Raw genomic sequence first — 18,832 nt, 5'->3', positions numbered from 1 at the left:
ATTTCATCAAACTTTATTTGTATTCTGTTTCTTTTGTTGCTGGATAATACTGAGTTTAATCGCTAAAGATTAAACTGTTTATCTAGCACAAAAGAATTATTTGCTAATTGGTTTTTAATATGATGACGTAATATAAGGAGAAGATTAGCACGCGCTTACAGCGCCCTCTATAATGAGCAGATCAGCACGCGCTGGAGCGTCCTCTTTCTCGCTGACTTCCAACGAAGGTAGACGTGCTTTTAGTGCTCTGTCAAACTATTTCAATTTAAGTCTCTAAAGAAATACCACCCACCCTCCCCCTACTTTGTTTCAATAGTTTGTTGTCCTTTTTTCTTTTGTATATTTCAGCTCCAACTCCACTTTGTCATGGCTGGATGCGTCATAGAAATGCATACTTTCTAAAAAGATATATTGATCTACTTATGGAAGAACAGAAAACAATATATACAGACTATACACTATATAGTTTAAAAGTTTTGCTTCCGTTGCCGGAGCAAAAAAGTGTGGTATAATCTAGTGCATTAACAAAAGAACATTAGCTGCAAGATTTATGACATTTGTTGGCGTTTTTAACGCATAAAAATCCGCTCTGCTACCGTTTCCGGAGCAGAATTTTAGGTACAAAGACTTCTAGATTATCATCATTGCATTTATTCATAAAGTTATTCAAAATTATATATTCACAGCCATGGCCAATATATGCCACTATCTAAGAATAAATTTCATCAAAGTTTATTTGTATTCTGTTTCTTTTGTTGCTGGATAAACGGTTTAACTGTTCCAGGTCACTGTGACCTTGACCTTTGACCTACTGAACTCAAAATCAATAGGTGCCATCTGCTGGTCATGATCAGTCTCCCTATTAAGTGCCAAAGCGTTTTCAAGTTATCATCCAGAAACGGTTTAAATGTTCCAAGTCAATGTGACCTTGACTTTGACCTACAGACCTAAAAATCAATAGAAGTCATCTGCTGGTCATGACCAACGTCCTTATCAACTTTCATGATCCTAGGCCCAAGCGTTCTCAAGTTAATGTCAGGAAATGGTTTAACTGATCCAGTTCACTGTGACCTTGACCTCTGACCAACTGATCTCAAAATCAGTAGGGATCATCTGCTGGTCATGATCAACCTCCATATTAATGGTTTAACTTTTCAGGATCACTGTGACCTTGACCTTTCACCTACTGACTTAAAAATCAATAGGGGTCATCTGCTGCTCATGATCCTAGGCCCATGCGTTCTTGAATTATCATCTGGAAACCATTTAACTGTTTCGGGTCACTGTGACCTTGACCTTTGACCTACTGACCTCAAAATCAATAGGGATCATCTGCTGATCATGACCAGCCTCCCTATCAAGTTTCATGATCCTAGGCCCAACCGTTCTTGAGTTATCATCCGGAAACCGATTGGTCTACAGATGGACCGACATACCGACCGTCCGACTGACATTTGCAAAACAATATACCCCACCTTCTTTGAAGAGGTGCATAATGACCAATATGACAAACAATGTACCCTCTCTTTCATGATACAGGTGAGACCCCAGGTGCGTCTCTGCATGCCTTCTGGATAAGGAAATAAGAAATAACAATCAGTAGTTTTTGTTCATTTATTTTTTTTCATTCTTAATATTTTCAAAATATAATGGGAATGAATAATTGTATAAATCTACTACAGTAGAATGAACATGTATATATACAATGACTGATATGTAAGAAATATATATATCATAAAATAAGTTTAATATTAATATTACAATATTGTTCCTCCAAACAAACACATCACAAGATACCAAACTTTATGCAATTAGTATATTCCCAGTTAGCTCTTTCTCTGAATCTATCTTATCAGAAATAACTGACCAACATTAAAGATTATACTATGCTGATTTTTCATTGCAATATTTCATCATCAGAATTTATTTCAAATCTAGAAAATCCTCTTCAAATATATCTTATTTAACTAATAGATATGCTGAACTGTGCATGTCGACAAGCAATCACAATAAAATTCCATATCTTATATTTGTTTTGTTTTTTTGTGTTTCTTTAACATTTATTTGTGCGAAGTATTTTCAAATCTAACACTACTGTGTACACACATAGATATGGTCATCTTATGCTTATATACACATGAATACTGTGTAGTAACTGTTAATATTTTCAAAAACAATATACAATTTAACCAGTCAACTACCCTCTATATAGACTATTACATCCCAAGATAATCACTACAGTTACTTCACAATGAAGAAATAAAACTATGAAGGATGAAGAAGTGTATAAGCTTTCTGCAACATAATGTTTGGTATAATGTGATTTCAGTCGATAAAATACATGATGATGATGACGATGTTGATGATGATGATGATGATGAAGGCGATGATAATGCTTTTGCAGTAACTATTGCTGTAGTGATAATGATGATAAAGATGATCAGAATGATTTCAAGAATGTCAAGAAGACACTGCTGTCTGTAGTGATGAGAATGATGAATGATGATGCTGATGATGATGATGATGAAACTGCTGGGACAGCAACAAATAATTTCAACTAAGTTGTCAGAACTACTGACAGTCAGTTATATAATCTACATGCATTAGCTATGCATAGTAAACAATATATTTATATATAGAATCAGAAAAAAAAACACAATTTAGGCCATTAAACTTCCGTGTTATCAAATATTTACTGGAGTATAAATCTTGTGACTGCTTCTTTCGGCAGACACAAACAATACATTCTGTCAATATAACCAGTGATGTACAACTGTCATTATAAAAAGCTGTTTACAGGTCCAGAGATTATCACAAGAATGTAAATGGTTGGAAAACATTGGACATTTTTTTTTTTTGCATGAGTGCATCATATTCTAGTTCATTGTTAAAATTTTAATTGTCTATGTTATTTTAGGTTGCATTATCATCAGTAATACAAAAGGTTGCCAGTATAAAACTTGACTGTGTGTTCACTGAAATGAAACTCATTGTTACTCTGGCATGGCACAGATTTCAGAGATGAGCCGTGCCATGGGAAAACCAACATAGTGGCTTTGCGACCAGCATGGATCCAGACCAGCCTGCGCATCCGCGCAGTCTGGTCAGGATCCATGCTGTTCGCTAACGGTTTCTCTAATTGCAGTAGGCTTTAAAAGCGAACAGCATGGATCCTGACCAGACTGCGCGGATACGCAGGCTGGTCTGAATCCATGCTGGTCGCAAAGCCACTATGTTGGTTTTCTCATGGCGTGGCACACATTATGTTATATGCTTCTGAAATAAACATTGTTACAAAAAGACAGAAACACATGCAGTATAAGATGACACAGTATTTGAAAAGGACATAACCAAGATCATGTTGTTATTCTTATAAAACATGACTGTTCAATTCTTTCAACTATATCCAGTTAACATAAAATAGATCTAGGTTTATACAATTATAATGCACAGTTTTAACACTTTCTATAAAATATTCTATAAAAAATAATTCTATACACTCTTTGATATGTTAATACAATGGAATGATCCTTCTACATGTATAAAAGTGTCTACAAAAATGTTATTAAATCACTAATACAGAAACTGTATTTAGTGACAACTGGAAATACACAGAAATAATACTTGCATCCCTTGATATGTATAATGTTAAATAGGTACACATAAACATTTGAAGTGTTTCTTTACATTTTACAATTTTTTTTTTTTCAAATTAAAGGTGTATTCAAATTTAAGGTTTATTCAAATTTAAGGTGGCCAAGAAACTATACTATTTACCACTACCTACTTCCAAATGAAAAGGCGCTTTTTTATATAATCAGACTATGGTAACTCTAGTGACAAATTTTGAATGGAAGGATAAAATGAACAAAACTTAGTAAGAAATTCTAAGTAAAAATGCGTAACAATATTGTGGAGTATGTTCTGTTACATAAAAACCAAACACTACCCTTGCAGTTATTTATTAACATCAAGTTTTAATGTATAAAATTCAAAATAAGTTCGATTGTTTGGAAGTTTAAAACAGATTTCTATATAAATCATTATGAGTAAATCTTTAGATTAAAGGAAATGTACAAACTGATGAACCATATCAATATATAAAACAAGAGATCACAGAGTGATCTTGGCGCCCACCAATGTGCCATTTTGGAGTGTTCCAAATTTCAAGACTTACTGACTAGCTCAAGGTCAAATTTCATTTCCGTACACAACACTGTGCATGTGGTCCAAATTCGAAAGCTGTAGCTTGAGAAATGTGAAAGTAGGTCACTAGATCAATCTTAAGGTCAAAGTTTAATTTGGTACACAAACTATGCAAATGGTCCAAATTTGAAGGCTTAGCTTGAGAAATGTGTAAGTAGGTCACTAGGTCAAAATCAAGGGTCAAATTTCACTTCAGAACACAAATCTATGCATGTGGTCCAAATCTGAAGCCTGTACCTTCAAAAATGTGAAAGTAGGTCAATGTCAAGGTCAAAGTTTGTTTCGGTACACAATCCTATGCATGTGGTCTAAATTTGAAGCATGTAGCTACAGAAATGTGAAAGTAGGTCTCTAGGTCAATCTTAAGGTCAAAGTTCATTTCGGTACACAAAACTATGCATGTGGTCCGAATTTGAAGGCTGTAGCTTGAGAAATGTGAAAGTAGGTCACTAGGTCAAAATCAAGGTCAAATTTTATTTCAGAATACAGAACTATGCATGTGGTCCAAATTTGAAGCTTGTACCTTCAAAACTGTGAAAGTAGGTCACTAGGTCAATGTAAAGGTCAAAGTTTGTTTCTGTACATAAAACCATGTATGTGGTCCAAATTTGAAGGCTGTAGCTTGAGAAATGAGAAAGTAGGTCACTGGGTCAAAATCAAGGTCAAATTTCATTTCGGAACACAAAACTATGCATGTGGTCCAAATTTGAAGACTGTACCTTCAAAAATGTGAAAGTAGGTCACTAGGTCAAAATCAATGTCAAATTTCATTTTGAAACACGGAACTATGCATATGGTCCAAATTTGATACCTGTACCTTCAAAAATGTGAAAGTAGGTCACTAGGTCAAAATCAAGGTCAAAGTTTTTTCAAGTGCACAAAACTATGCATGTGGTCCAAATTTGAAGGCTGTAGCTACAGAAATGTGAAAATAGGTCACTAGGTCAAAATCAAGGTCAACTCATGTCAAGGTTCATCTTGCCACTCAAAAATATACATTTCCAAATTTGAATGTTGTAGTTATTGACAAGAAGATTTTAAAAGCTTTTCCCTATATAAGTCTATATGAACCATGTGACCCCCAGGGCGGGGCCATATTTGACCCTAGGGGGATAATTCGAACAAACTTGGTAGAGAACCACTAGATGATGCTACATTACAAGTATCAAAGCCCTAGGCTTTGTGGTTTGGACAAGAAGATTTTCAAAGTTTTTCCCTATATAAGTCTATGTAAACCATATGACCCCCAGAGTGGGGCCATATTTGACCCTAGGGGTATAATTTGAATAATCTTAGTTGAAGACCACTAGATGATGTCACATACAAAATATCAAAGCCCTAGGCCCTGTAGTTTTGGACAAGAGGTTTTTCAAAGTTTTTCCCTATACAAGTCTATATAAATCATGTGACCCCCAGGGCGGGGCCATATTTGACCCCAGAGAAATAATTTGAATCATCTTGGTAGAGGACCACTAGATAATGCTTCATACCAAATATCAAAGCCCTAGGCTCTGTGGTTTTGGACAAGAAGGTTTTCAAAGTTTTTCCCTATATAAATCTATGTAAATTATAGAAATAAACAAAGGGCCATAACTCACTCATAAATTGTTGAACCAGTCGGATTTTCAGGGGGACACAACTAGGGTACCAATACATCATTCTGACAAAGTTTGGTCAAAATCCCCCCAGTAGTTTCTGAGGAGATGCGATAACAAGAAATTGTTAACGGACGGACGGACGGACGGACGGACGGACGGACGGAATGACGGACGGACGGACCACGGACGCAGAGTGATTTTAATAGCCCACCATCTGATGATGGTGGGCTAACAAGCAACATGGTACAATAATTAGTAGAGATAAATGAAACCACCTTTTCTTATATTAAACACATTGTGTACAGTCTTGTTAATTTTCATTTTAAGTTAATATTACAAAGAATGAATGAATTATCTCCCCTTTATTAATGTATCATATACACTTTGTTGTTTTTCTTACTTAAAGATTATACAAAATTGTTTTCCTGTAGCGTCCATCATCCCACACTAAAAAACCTGTTGACTGCTAAATCAAATAAGTCTAACAAAATCATATATTAAAATACTGAACCTTACCGGTACTTTAAAGTGCGTAAATTTAGTCCTACAGTTCTCAAATCTGCAGTATCAAATAAGTAAGAAAATATTGTGGTCAAAAGTCAAACACATGTATTTAAATGTTTCACAAGGCAAAGTTGTTGAACTGTTCTCAGTCGATATTGTTCCGTCAGCAAAGGACAAAAGGATTGACAATTTGGTATAACCTAGGGTATAAATAATTTACAAGTAGAAAATATACAATCATGCAGCTTAAATTACAATTATTAACAACGTTCAACTTGTTCCGAATGAGTGGGATGCCATAATTCTATTCATGATATGCAAATGTACATGTATTTAAGATATAGACTGTTACAGACAAAATATTTGACACACACTGTAAAAACAATGGAAATGAAAGGTGTTGTAATACTGCATGTTTCACTCAAAATCTGAATACTAAAATTTGTTATATTCTTTCTTTTTATCCTTATACTAATATTCACACCTTGATCAATTAAAGCATATATGTCATGAGTGTATCATAACTGATATTATTTTCCTCAAAATTTCTTGAATATAGACCATTAAATTTTCAGTGTCCAGATAAACGCTGTCCATATAACTTCACAACATACTAGGTATATTACGCTCCAAATAAATAGGCTTCCTTAAAGGTATTTTCAATAGCACACTTTTCATAATATAACCTTGAGAAATTCTACACAAACATGAACAAGCAAACATATAATATTGCAGATATTCAAATTTGATATGTCCTTAAGTTGTACCATATATTTTCTTATAAACACCCCAGTTTGCAAATTGGTGGTATTTCTTAAGGCTTCAAAATGCTTTGTTTAAAATGTTTTCTTATAAATCCAACCTTTATAGTAGGGTTCAATCCTACTTTAAAGCAGAATTCAATCCTAACATATGTAGGATCCTGTCCTAACATATTAGAGCAGGGTTTCATCCTAACATATAGAAGGGTTCAAGGTAATAAAACTGAGTTTAGAAAGGTACTTAAGTGCCCAGTGGGTTACTTATCCCCAAATCTGGAAGGTAGGTTACCCCCCTCCCCCAAATCTGAAACTAGACAGACTGCTTGAATTAATTTTTTGACTCGTCTTCAAACTCTAAATTTATAACCTTGAGCCCAACATTCCTCAATGGCTAAGTATAACATACATCATAAAATCCTCCTTTAGTGCACTCGGCAATTTCTGAATTTCTCCTCCTACATACTGGCACTTCAAGCACTACATAAACAGTCCTTGTAAACTTTACAACCTCACATAATGATAATAAATGCATAAAGTCATCCACCTGGGACGTCCATATAGTCCTGTTAATATCACAATATACTTTCAATATCAATATATTTGGATATACAATTGGTTGTATATATGTAAAGTAACACAAATACATTTCCATGAAACCTTCGAGTTCAGCCAGCCTATATATACTGACCTTGCCTCAGATCTTATCTGACCAATTCAACATCATCCTGGTGACACACAACACTTGCACTATAGCTAACCTTGTCATTATCGTCCTTTAACTCCAATTGCGAAATTTTTTTTTGGCATATTCACAGTCATCACATAACACCGTGTTTCATTGTAAGTTAAAATCTTATTGCAAAGTAGACCCGCATTATGAGTATCTATTATGTTAATATAAACACGATCTCTGATTGGCTCATATCAATCTTTCGAGTGGAGGTTTCTTCATAACATTTCCAAGTTCTACTCTCGAGCCGGTCACTTCCTGTCTACTGGGACTGTATGCTCCGCGTGTCGCTCGCTTGTTACGTACACAAAGCAAGAACCAAATAATTCCTGTAAATAAATCACAGTACCATTTTACTACCTAAATTAATACAAGTCAAGTAATATAATAAATATTTGGGAATGAAGATATGATTGTAACATGACTCCACTATGCTAATATAAGTTATGATTTTATATTCTTTTATATAAATTTTATAATCTTGCTCTAATGCTCCTTGTACTGTGAAATCATTAGTTTTTGTGGGGGACTAATTTTCGTGGATTTCGAGGTTGAGTCAGTCCACGAAATTTAATCCCAGCGAGCAAGCAAAATTCACATACATTTTATGTTCAAAAGTTGAAATCCACGAATTCATATCCCCATGAAATTGCCGTTTTGACCAAAACCACTAAATTTAATGCCCACGAAATTAAATGATTTTACAGTATTCAAAAATAGTTTTAATGCTTACAATTTAATGGGTATCATTGATGTATATTATGATTATGTCACCCAACATGCACTTTGTTATAAAAGCTGTGTTTGAAACACACTCATCACTAGAAAGGCAGATGTTTAGACTGCTGGAATCTTAAACACACTCACTAGAAAAGTAAATATTCAGACTAAAAAGGTAGATATTCAGACTTGAAAGGTAGATATTCAGATAAAAAGGATAGATATTAAAGACTTGAAAAGAAGATATTCAGACAAAAACGGTAGACAGTCATACTAGAAAAGTAGGTATTCAGACAAAAAGACAAACAAGAGGACTATGATGGTCCTGAATCGCTCACCTCTTCCCACATGACCCTGTTATGAGTATGACGTCATTTTTTCTATTATTTGACTTAGTGACCTAGTTTTTGAGCTCATGTGACCCAGTTTTGAACTTGACCTAGATATTATCAAGATAAAAATTCTGACCAATTTTCATGAATATCCATTGAAAAATATGGTCTCTAGAGAGGTCACAAGGTTTTTCTATTATTTGACCTATTGACCTAGTTTTCAAAGGTACGTGATCCTGTTTTGAACTTTACCTAGATATCATCAAGGTGAACATTCTCACTTATTTTCATGAAGATCTCATGAAAAATGTGGCCTCTAGAGAGGTCACAAGGTTTTTCTATTTTTATACCTACTGGCCTAGTTTATGACCGCACGTGACCCAGTTTTGTAACTGACTTAGATATCATCAAGGTGAACATTCAGATCAATTTTCATGAAGATCCATTGAAAAATATGGCCTCTAGAGAGGTCAAAAGATTTTAATAATTTTAGACCTACTGACCTAGTTTTTGATCACAGTTGACCCAGTTTCAAACTTGACCTAGATATCATTAAGATGAACATTCAGACCAACTTTCATACAGATCCCATGAAAAGTATGGCCTCCAGAGAGGTCACAAGGTTTTTTTATTATTTGACCTACTGACCTAGTTTTTTAAGGCACGTGACCCAGTTTCAAATCCGACCTAGATATCATCAAGTTGAACATTCTGACCAATTTTTATGGAGATCCATTCATAAGTATGGCCTCTAGAGAGGTCACAAGGTTTTTCTATTTTTAGACCTACTGACCTAGTTATTGACCGCACATGACCCTGTTTCGAACTTGACCTAGATATCATCAAGATGAACATTCTGACCAATTTTCATACAGATCCCATGAAAAATATGGCCTTTAGAGAGGTCACAAGGTTTTTCTATTATTTGACCTACTGACCTAGTTTTCGGCGGCATATGATCCACTTTCGAACTTGACCTAGATATCATAAAGATGAACACTCAGACCAACTTTCATACAGATCCCATGAAAAATATGGCCTCTAGAGAGGTCACAAGGTTTTTCTATGATTTGACCTACTGACCTAGTTTTTGATGGCACGTGACCCACTTTCAAACTTGACGTAGTTATCATCAAGGTGAACATTCTGACCAATTTTCATGAAGATCTCATGAAATATATGGCTTCTAGAGAGGTCACAAGGTTTTTCTATTTTTAGACCTACTGACCTAGTTTTTGACCGCACGTGACCCAGTTTCGAACCTGACCAAGATATCATCAAGATGAACACTCAAACCAACTTTCATACAGATCCCATGAAAAATATGGCCTTTAGAGAGGTCACAAGGTTTTTCTATTTTTTGACCTACTGACCTAGTTTTTGTAGGCACGTGACCCAGTTTCGAAACGGACCTAGATATCATCAAGGTGAACGTTCTGACCAATTTTCATAAAGATCTTGTGAAATATATGGCCTCTAGAGAGGTCAAAAGGTTTTTCTATTTTTAGACCTACTGACCTAGCTTTTGAAGGCACGTGACCCAGTTTCGAAGTTGACCTAGATATCATCAAAGTGAACATTCTGACTTATTTTCATGAAGATCTCATGAAATATATGGCATCTAGAGAGGTCACAAGGTTTTTCTATTTTTAGACCTACTGACCTAGTTTTTGACCGCACGTGACCCAGTTTTGAAACTGACCTAGATATCATCAAGATGAACATTCAGACCAACTTTCATATAGATCCCATGAAAAATATGGCCTTTAGAGAGGTCACAAGGTTTTTCTATTATTTGACCTACTGACCTAGTTTTTGAGGGCACGTGACCCAGTTTCAAACCTGACCTAGATATCATCAAGGTGAACGTTCTGACCAATTTTGATGAAGATCTTGTGAAATATATTGCCTCTAGAGAGGTCACAAGGTTTTTCTATTTTTAGACCTACTGACCTAGTTTTTGAAGGCACGTAACCCAGTTTCGAACTTGACCTAGATATCATCAAGGTGAACATTCTGACTTATTTTCATGAAGATCTTGTGAAATATATGGCCTCTAGAGAGGTCACAAGGTTTTTCTATTTTTAGACCTACTGACCTAGTTTTTGACGGCACGTGACCCAGTTTCGAACTTGACCTAGATATCATCAAGATGAACATTCTGACCAACTTTCATAAAGATCCCATGAAAAATGTGACCTCTAGAGTGGTCACAAGCAAAAGTTTATGGACGCACGGACTGACGGACGGACGGACGACGGACACCGCACGATCACAAAAGCTCACCTTGTCACTTTGTGACAGGTGAGCTAAAAAGGGTAGATATTCAGGCTAGAAAGGCAGATATTGAGACTGCGAGAATATAAAACACACTTTCACCAGAAGGGTAGATATTCAGACTGCTTAAATCTTAAACAAACTTTCATTAGAAGGGTAGATATTAGGACTGCAATAACTTAAATGCACTTTAACTAGAACAGATATTTATCCTGCAAGAAACTAAAACATACAATATAGAACAGCATCATTTTGTATCAACAGTAGATGTAGAAAGTGTGTAAAGAAAATGAAGATATGACTTACCAATAGTTATAAGAATAAGTACAAGGGCAACAACCGGGCCCACAATGTACCATGTTATATCATCCTCCATCAATGCATCAGACTGAAATAAACAATTTTACACAGTTTTACTGGATGACCACCCAATGACTTGACTGAGTACATGTTGAACATTACAATACCTTTATCTATTATATTCCTATTACAATTCTGTCAAAAATATGGCTTGTATTTTACAAGTAAATATGAATAAGCAGGAAAAAATTCCATATTGTACCTTTTGTATTGTATGTTGCCGGACTACTTTCATTTAATATGCATGACCTGATACAGTTCTATAAATAGCGCACATTAAAACTTCACTCAGCTCTATTTTAACATTGATAAACATTGAAAGTTTCGTTTGATAACAAAACATCAAACAACAAGAGATCACAGAGTGATCTTGGCGCCCACCAATGTGCCATTTTTGAGTGTTCCAAATTTCAAGACTTACTGACTAGCTCAAGGTCAAATTTCATTTCCGTACACAACACTTTGCATGTGGTCCAAATTCGAAAGCTGTAGCTTGAGAAATGTGAAAGTAGGTCACTAGATCAATTTCAAGGACGAAATGTGAAAGTAGGTCACTAGGTCAAAATCAAGGTCAAATAACACTTCAGAACACAAATTTATGCATGTGGTCCAAATTTAAAGCCTGTACCTTCAAAAATGTGGAAGTAGGTCACAAGGTCAAAATCAAGGTCAAATTTTATTTCGGAACACAGAACTATGCATGTGTTCCGAATTTGAAGCCTGTACCTTCAAAAATGTGAAAGTAGGTCACTAGGTCAATGTAAAGGTCAAAGTTTGTTTCGGTACACAAAACTATGCATGTGGTCCAAATCTGAAGGCTGTAGCTTGAGAAATGTGAAAGTAGGTCAGTAGGTCAAAATCAAGGTCAAATTCCAATTCAGAACACAAAACTATGCATGTGGTCCAAAATTGAAGCCTGTACCTTCAAAAATGTGAAAGTAGGTCACTAGGTCAAAGTCAAGGTCAAAGTTTTTTTCAGTGCACAAAACTATGCAAGTGGTCCAAATTTGAAGGCTGTAGCTACAGAAATGTGAAAGTAGGTCACTAGGTCAAAATCAAGGTCAACTCATGTCAAGGTTCATCTTGCCACTCAAAACCATACATGTGGTCCAAATTTGAATGTTGTAGGTTATTGACAAGAAGATTTTAAAATCTTTTCCCTATATAAGTCTATATGAACCATGTGACCCCCCAGGGCGGGGCCATATTTGACCCTAGGGGGATAATTTGAACAAACTTGGTAGAGAACCACTAGATGATGCTACATTACAAATGCCAAAACCCTAGGCTTTGTGGTTTGGACAAGAAGATTTTCAACGTTTTTCCCTATGTAAGTCTATGTAAACCATGTGATCCCCGGGGCGGAGCCATATTTGACCCTAGGGGGATAATTTGAACAATCTTAGTAGAAGACCACTAGATGATGTCATATACAAAATATCAAAGCCCTAGGCCCTGTGGTTTTGAACAAGAGGTTTTTCAAAGTTTTTCCCTATATAAGTCTATATAAACCATGTGACCCCCGGGGTGGGACCATATTAGACCCCAAGGAAATATTTTGAATCATCTTGGTAGAGGACCACTAGATGATGCTTCATACCAAATATCAAAGCCCTAGGCTCTGTGGTTTTGGACAAGAAGATTTTCAAAGTTTTTCCCTATATAAATCTATGTAAATTATAGAAATAAACAAAGGGCCATAACTTACTAAAAAATTGTTGAACCAGTCTGATTTTCAGGGGGACACAACTAGGGTACCAATACATCATTCTGACAAAGTTTGGTCAAAATCCCCCAGGTAGTTTCTGAGGAGATGCGATAACGAGAAATTGTTAACGGACGGAAGGACGGACGGACTGACGGACGGACGGACGGACGGAAGGACGACGGACCACGGACGCAGAGTGATTTGAATAGCCCACCATCTGATGATGGTGGGCTAAAAAGGTGAATGTATATAATAAAAGGGTCATTATAACAGTAACTAGATCTGGGATTTTGTATTCGGCTCTCTTGGATTTTGCAAGGTCGAGATGCGATCTCGCAAAATGCACTCAAGCTGAATACAGCATCCCAGGTTATAATATCCCTATTATATTACTTCTAATTACAAAGATTTGGCCATTTAAGTTGAACAGGTCTTTAACCGATAAGGCATTAAAAATATAGTGAGAACAACACCTTGTACATTCCAACAAAAATATTTCTGCAGACTAGTGAAGATGTAAGAATTGAATGTTATTTCTTGTGCATTTATATGGTATAAACCATACTGGGACTTCTAGGATGATTTGCCAGAAGTCCCATTGTAGTTTATACTATATAAATGCACAAGAAATAACATTTACATTAATATTTATACAGTATGAGGTTACTTTCCATAAATATTAGAAAATTATACAATAGCTCTTAGAGAATCGATCTTTACAATAAATGGAACTGCCAAATAGACTCGCCCATTTAAAATTTCAATTCTTCTTCTGATGAAAATACAGTTCCTGATTTTAATCTAAAACATTCTTAAATCCAAAGAAAAATCCCACAGTCATACTTACCCAATTTTGATTTTTACCATTTTTCTTTTTGGAATTTTAGTTGTATTTCCAAGCATTTTTTAACATGATTTTTTTCTTGATATTACTGCAACAATGTTGTTCATATGAAAGTATATAATTTACTTTTTTTGTATAAAAATATAAAGTGACAAAATAGGAGTTCTACAGAAAATGTTTTGAAATGCTGTCATACCTTTACTTCACAATTTTTCCCCTCAAATCCATTTGTACACTGGCACTGGTAACTTCCAACAGTGTTCTTACAAGCAGCTCCGTTATAACATGGGTTGTTGTCAGCACATTCATCCACGTCCACCTCACACGTTAAATTCTCATAACCTGTAAGCAAACATTTCAACATTATTACGGTATGACCTAACTATACAACAACAAAAAATCATTTTTGTAGTTTTCATTTGCAAATGAAGTATTTATCACATGCTGAAAGGGTGTGAAGGCCAATATCCCATTTATACTTCAAGGAAACCAAATGTATTTCATACAAGTGAAAATTACTGCTTGAACTTGAATACATGTGTATAATATTCACAGATTTGCTTATGTTCATTTTAAATTACTAAATATGAAAAAGTCCCTAAAGAATGTTACTGGGCATTGATATTGGCTGTTGGTAAAGTGATCATTCTTACATTATGCAATATCAACTACACAGTATATAACATGACATTGTGAAGCATGTGTCATATGTATACAGTTAAGCGGGCGCATCAACTCATTCTCTCCAACCCATATAATATATACACTACAGCAATGAGGCCAATAAAAGTCATTATAACTCACAATCACTGCATATATATTTGGAAATTACATTCATTGAAAATTTTACGTTTATGATGATCCTGACTTTGACTTAAGATTCTTGAACTGTCATATTCATTACAAAGCCTGCTATTGCATATTATGAAAACTTTTATTCATTTATGTTATTACAAACTAGAAATGTGTCACAGACACGCATGCCCCTGCAACATGAGAAAGGTCACAGGCATGGTACTGCCCTCAAACTAAAAGAATACAGATTATATTTGATAGATAATACTAACCAGTTCCAGTACAGTTACATTCAAACTGTCCTATTCCATCAAAACAATATCCATTATTTTTACAAGGTGAGGATTCGCACTCGTCAATGTTGGTCTGACAATACTGATCTGTATATCCTAGAACACAGTCACATCTGAATGATCCCTGGTTGTTGATACATGTAGCCCCGTTCTGACAAGGAGCAATATCTACACATTCATCTTGATCTTCACTACAGATTTGTCCTTTCCAGCCTGAAAGACGTATACATCAACATGTTACACTAAAACTCCATCAAAGAGAAGCGATGTAATTTTTTTTTTTTGAAGAAGAATAACTCAAATGGTACAGTATTTTGAGTGTAGTAGGTAGGGGGTTAGAGCTCTGGCGGCATTATACCAAAGATGTAAAAAAAGGTACCAACAGCTCCCTTGCTTGACACTCAGTCTTTAAAGGGTTGTACCAGGTGGTAAAATAAACATAGCCTGGTAACTATTTGCTACTGAATACCTAGATGGCTGTATAGGAATTTTGTAGTTCATAATGTCTATTGGAAGGGGATGGCAGTCCAATGGTTAAGGTGCCGGCCACTCTATATAAGAGTTGTGGGTTTGAACCCCACTGGGGTCATGACCATGCCTTAACATATCAGTACTGGTTTTTCCAGGAAGCAGTTATGGGAGTGGTTCAAATCAGCTTGAAGGGTTATCATAATCGAGCTAATATAAATTATTATAAACTAACTATTGACTATATGCCTTTACTTACCTACCTTCAAGTCTACTGTTAGTCTTTGTCACATTTTACAAAGTACAAAGGTGAAGACAAAATTCTAAATGACTGTACTAATCAGTCACTGTAGTGTTCTACAGTTCTAGGTGATTACATATTAGTTCAGGGCTAAACTGCAATGAAAGCTTCAAAGCTTCAAGCTCGTTTAGATCACTCTCGAGATCACTTCATGGCATATGAAAAGCTAGAGGTGATCCCAAGTTGGACTCCAACCAACAAGCACCGGACTGAGTAGCTGACATCTTTACAACTAGACCACCACTCCCCTTGCTTTGAAAACTGGTAAGAATAAGATTCAGACAACAAATTTAAAAGAAGATTTTCACAAGGATAAAAAGAGTTTTACCTGCTCTACACTGACAATTGTATGTGTTTGCTGTCACATTCTGGGTACACTGCTCTGTGTTAGCAGCCAGACAAGGTTCATCAGCACAAGGTCCTTTGATCTCACACAGATCTCCTACAATATTATTGTAATTACTGGTAGTAATAGGTACTTCAAAATTCTGTCATGATTACCTCCCTTCACAAAAGTATAGCAGCCATTTTGAGGGTCAAAACAGCATACAAGTCAGAGATAACCTCATATGGGTTGTCAAGGGAGATAATCAATGCCCCGAGAAAAGCATATATTGAAACAAGAACAAAACCATGGCACATGAACGGAGTTAAAAACATTTAAAGCTACTCGCCCACAAATGGGATGAAATTGTTAAACATGTTCAATTCCACCAAGTTTGGCATAGAATGTATAAAAGACTCTGAAAAATGACAAAGTAAGTGAAAATAAGAGTTAGACATTTAATTTAGTAAAAAAAAAAGCAAAAAGAATATTGATTTACCTCTTCTGCACACATTTTTTGTTAATCTATCATGATAGTTATCTTCCAAAATTCATTTGTCTATATGTTTGTACCACTGTTTACTTTTATAGCACATTATGTTGATTTTCGAGAGGAAAAGAATTAGGCTAAAAAGTGTAAACGAGTTGCTATAAGGTGGTCAATTTCATCTGTTACAGTTTGACCAGTGTTTCATAGAACTTAAAAACCTTACCTACCTTATATTATAATGTATAAAACAAAACTCCAGCTCACTTTTACATGGCTTATTTGAACACATCAAAATCCTGTCTACAGGACTACAGGTATAAATCAAGACAACAAACGTTTTTGTAGGTATGGTATTATAGAATACCTCCTGCACAGTGAAAAAACTGTACAGACACTCAACTGTTTCAAAAATATAATTTATCAACATTGTAAATAATTGTATCAGATCTATCTTTTCATGTGTTAGAAACTCAATTTAATAAATTCTAAAAGTTATTTTTTCTATTACAGTGTATTTGTTGTTGGTTATATCTGCACAGTTTCAACAGATGTAAATATTGACATTTTACTGCTGTAGGCAATTATATATTTTGTGTGGCTTTTACATGACATTAAACTTCATAATGGCAAGTTTATAGTTCAACATTTTTTCTATATTACAGGAAAAGTTTTTTTTTAATTTAAATGTAACTAGCTAGAAGAAAATTACAAGTCCCTGTGATCAATTGAAGGCAGTATTGAATAAATCATTTGATAACAACAAACACTAATATTTGGCTGGATAATGAATTATTTTAAGTACCAATATTTCTATAATAGGAACATTACAATTTCTATAAGAAGAAATTACAGAGTATTTTTCAAGATAAAGTTTTGTTTAATGTTCATTTCCTAGTCCTCCCTAAAAATACAATACAGGGGAACTAACTCTGGAAATGAGGGTTCTTCATTACTTCCCCTTTTAACCGGAGACTGAACTTACTCAGACTCTATCAATGAATAATGAGTATGTCAGACTGAATATTAAGGATGTACCAAAATACATACTATTAAATTTAAACAGATTAGAGACAGGAAAAGCTATGTATGTTTCCCATATTAGGTAAAAATAAAATCCCACTAAAGCATGTAAGTATAGACAAGTCTCTTGACTTTGAGGAAGTAAATCTGTAACAAAATTACATAGAGAAATTCCAAAGGCTTCTGTTTTTCTGTATCAGAAAAGGGAAATAACCCCAATGACTGACAGATGTAACTATAAGGATTCTTTAACACACCAAAATTAGCAAGAATCTTTAGTTTCTCAGCAATTTAAGGCGGCACATATCTGGGTTTATGTCATAGTTTTAACATTATTTGTACAATATTCGTAAATCAGTAAAAATATGTAGAAAAGTCAAGTGCTGCACAAGTCACACAGGAGAAGTTTGATGTAAAATAGAGGGAATTTGGCTGTACTGTATACACATGATCAACTTTAACCCTTAAAATGCTGGACACAATTGACCAGCTGCCTTTGCGACCAGTGTAGATCATGATCAGCCTGCACACTGGTGCAGTCTGATCATGATCTGTACTGTTCGCCTTTTAGTCGGTATCTTTTTTGGTAACCACCGCTTTTACCAGATAATGGAACTATCCAAACTGAAAGATGGACAAGATCATTATAGAAATTTAGCAGGGTAAGGGTTAACAATAACCTTTTTTTTTTATATATTTTACAGATTTTGCTATCTTTTAAAAAGCAAAAACAATAATATTTTGTGTCAGATATACAGCACAATTCTCTTGAGAAAAAAATGGTAAAATAAGGTAGTGGCTTTTCTCTTTATATTAACAAAATTTCTAATGTGGTCATGTTACACCTGAAATTTTGAGTAAAAAGACTTTTTTCCTTCCTAGTAAATTATTCTTCATAGTAAATTATGAAACAAAACTTTGTAATACAGTTTACACAAAAAAAACTTACAAGTAAACCTAAATTAAAGACGGTACACTATAAAAATATCCACAACTGAATTAATACACATGTATATATATCCAGGCTGTAAACATGTGACTAATCTAGAAAATCATCTAAAGTTGTTCAGTATACAAGGCAGAAATCAAGTTATTAGCCA

General features: G+C 34.9%; 1 protein-coding gene across 4 annotated transcripts in view; it reads right to left on the bottom strand.

Annotated features, from left to right (window-relative positions):
• Nucleotides 1–1,600: 1,600 nt before the first annotated feature.
• LOC123546745 (protein crumbs-like) overlaps nucleotides 1,601–18,832 on the bottom strand; it is an 89,640-nt gene continuing 72,408 nt past the window's right edge. For all 4 annotated transcript variants that reach the window (XM_053524748.1, XM_053524750.1, XM_053524749.1 and 1 more), the window contains exons 26-30: nucleotides 16,226–16,339; nucleotides 15,108–15,341; nucleotides 14,237–14,382; nucleotides 11,435–11,516; nucleotides 1,601–8,128 (exon numbers count right to left, since the gene is read on the bottom strand). In XM_053524748.1, the coding sequence (XP_053380723.1) occupies nucleotides 7,989–8,128; nucleotides 11,435–11,516; nucleotides 14,237–14,382; nucleotides 15,108–15,341; nucleotides 16,226–16,339 (716 nt within the window). In that variant the 3' untranslated portion in view covers nucleotides 1,601–7,988. The remainder of the gene's footprint in view (nucleotides 8,129–11,434; nucleotides 11,517–14,236; nucleotides 14,383–15,107; nucleotides 15,342–16,225; nucleotides 16,340–18,832) is intronic.

The sequence above is a fragment of the Mercenaria mercenaria genome, chromosome 15, assembly GCF_021730395.1.
Source record: "Mercenaria mercenaria strain notata chromosome 15, MADL_Memer_1, whole genome shotgun sequence".
Lineage (NCBI taxonomy): Eukaryota > Metazoa > Mollusca > Bivalvia > Venerida > Veneridae > Mercenaria > Mercenaria mercenaria.
Note: the sequence above shows the minus strand (reverse complement) of the source record. Positions and strands in the feature narration are given on the sequence as shown.